General features: G+C 40.4%; 1 protein-coding gene across 1 annotated transcript in view; it reads left to right on the forward strand.

Moving 5' to 3' along the window:
* The first annotated feature begins 302 nt into the window (after nucleotides 1–302).
* The window catches only part of LOC107590879 (tetratricopeptide repeat protein 7B-like), a 9,018-nt gene continuing 7,729 nt past the window's right edge, over nucleotides 303–1,591 (forward strand). The window contains exon 1 of the mRNA XM_016279814.1: nucleotides 303–547. Coding sequence (XP_016135300.1) covers nucleotides 362–547 — 186 coding nt within the window. The 5' untranslated portion in view covers nucleotides 303–361. The remainder of the gene's footprint in view (nucleotides 548–1,591) is intronic.

Genomic DNA, 1,591 nt, shown 5'->3' on the forward strand with positions numbered 1-1,591 from the left:
TCAGTTACTAAGACTAATTATTCTTTAACCAGCTTTACTGTCACTGAGCCAAGTGAGGGAACCTTAGCAGGACTTGGCAGGGTGAGAAAGGTGTCAAGAGTAAACATGCTTAGTAATCACTTTCCCTGGAGTTTGTTGGCTGAAGAGGGAGGACACCCCTCCAACGTTAATCTCCCATCAGTCTCTCTGTCTCCTCACTGTTTGTGAGCTATGAAACCGACAGCTGACAGCCTGTCTGAGAATCACATTTTCTGTGTGACTCCAGATAAGAAATAAACCCCAGCAATGCTGCTTCCACTGTTTTCTCTTGATCACTTATTTTCTCTCTCTCTGTCTTTCCACAGCGGAGGTGTATATTGGAATGGGAAAGGCGGCGGAGGCAACAGCGTGTACGCAGGAAGCAGCCAACCTGTTCCCCATGTCCCATAACGTGTTGTTTATGAAGGGTCAGGTGGCGGAGCTGCGGGGGAACGTGGACGAGGCCAAGCGCTGGTACGAGGAGGCGCTGTCCATCAGCCCCACCCACGTCAAGACCATGCAGAGACTGGTGAGCACATGCTGTTTAGCCACTAACTGAAACCCTTTTGCAGTTTTACACTTTCATGTTTATTGCTCCCCGCAATGCAGTTGATTTCAGGTTTTACTCTTCTTGTGGGAACGTTTGGTTGTGTGTTTGGGGGGTCGTCACGCTGAGATGGAGAAAGGAGTCCAGATCTCGTCCCATGTCAGTATTTAGCAGACAATGAGTCCAGGATGTGGAGGCTTGTCAGAGGAAGTGTGTGTGTGTGAGTGAGTGAGTGCTGCTGTCTCCGGCTGTGTGTGTCTTAATAGTAAGCAGAAATGTCATGTCTTATAAAGGAGCTCCCCTGTAGTAGACAGCAGCAGGAGGAAGTATTGCCCCTGTCTCTGTCAAATCTCTCCCTCTCTGACCTTCTTTTGTGTGTGTGTGTGTGTGTGTGTGTGTGTGTGCATGTCTGTTTATGTGTCTGACACTGTTCTAACAGCAGGACAGTGGACGGCATCTGAACTCTCAGAGCTGTTCACACTACATTAACCCTTTGTTTGATGTCGGCTCGTTTTTGATCTGTGTACTATAAAGAATATGTTAGAAATACCACGTTGTGCATTCAGACCAGATTTTATGACATTGTCACAACAAACACAACAGATAACTGTATTCTTATAGAATTGTTTTATGGAAATACAGAGGTCTGTGATAATTTTGACACATTTGACATACCAAATACGAAGAACAATGCGTATTTGCAGAACAGCAGAACAGAAAAAAATTATATCAGAATTAAATTAAATTAAAATATTAAATTACATTTTTTTATTAAATTACATTTAATTGTTTAATTGATACGCATTTGAATAATACAATAAAAACAGTGATATTGTAATTTTTTTCAGTTTAATATATTTCAAATTTATTTAATAAATAATAAATAAATTAAATAAACAAAACTGAATTTTCAGCAGCCAATACCCATTACACTAGTCTTCGGTGTTACATGATCCTTCAGGAATCATTCTAATAATTTTATATATATATATATATATATATATATAAAACAGAGATATTAGATAT

This window comes from Sinocyclocheilus grahami, unplaced genomic scaffold, assembly GCF_001515645.1.
Source record: "Sinocyclocheilus grahami isolate Dianchi unplaced genomic scaffold, SAMN03320097.WGS_v1.1 scaffold134.1, whole genome shotgun sequence".
Taxonomy (NCBI): Eukaryota; Metazoa; Chordata; class Actinopteri; order Cypriniformes; family Cyprinidae; genus Sinocyclocheilus; species Sinocyclocheilus grahami.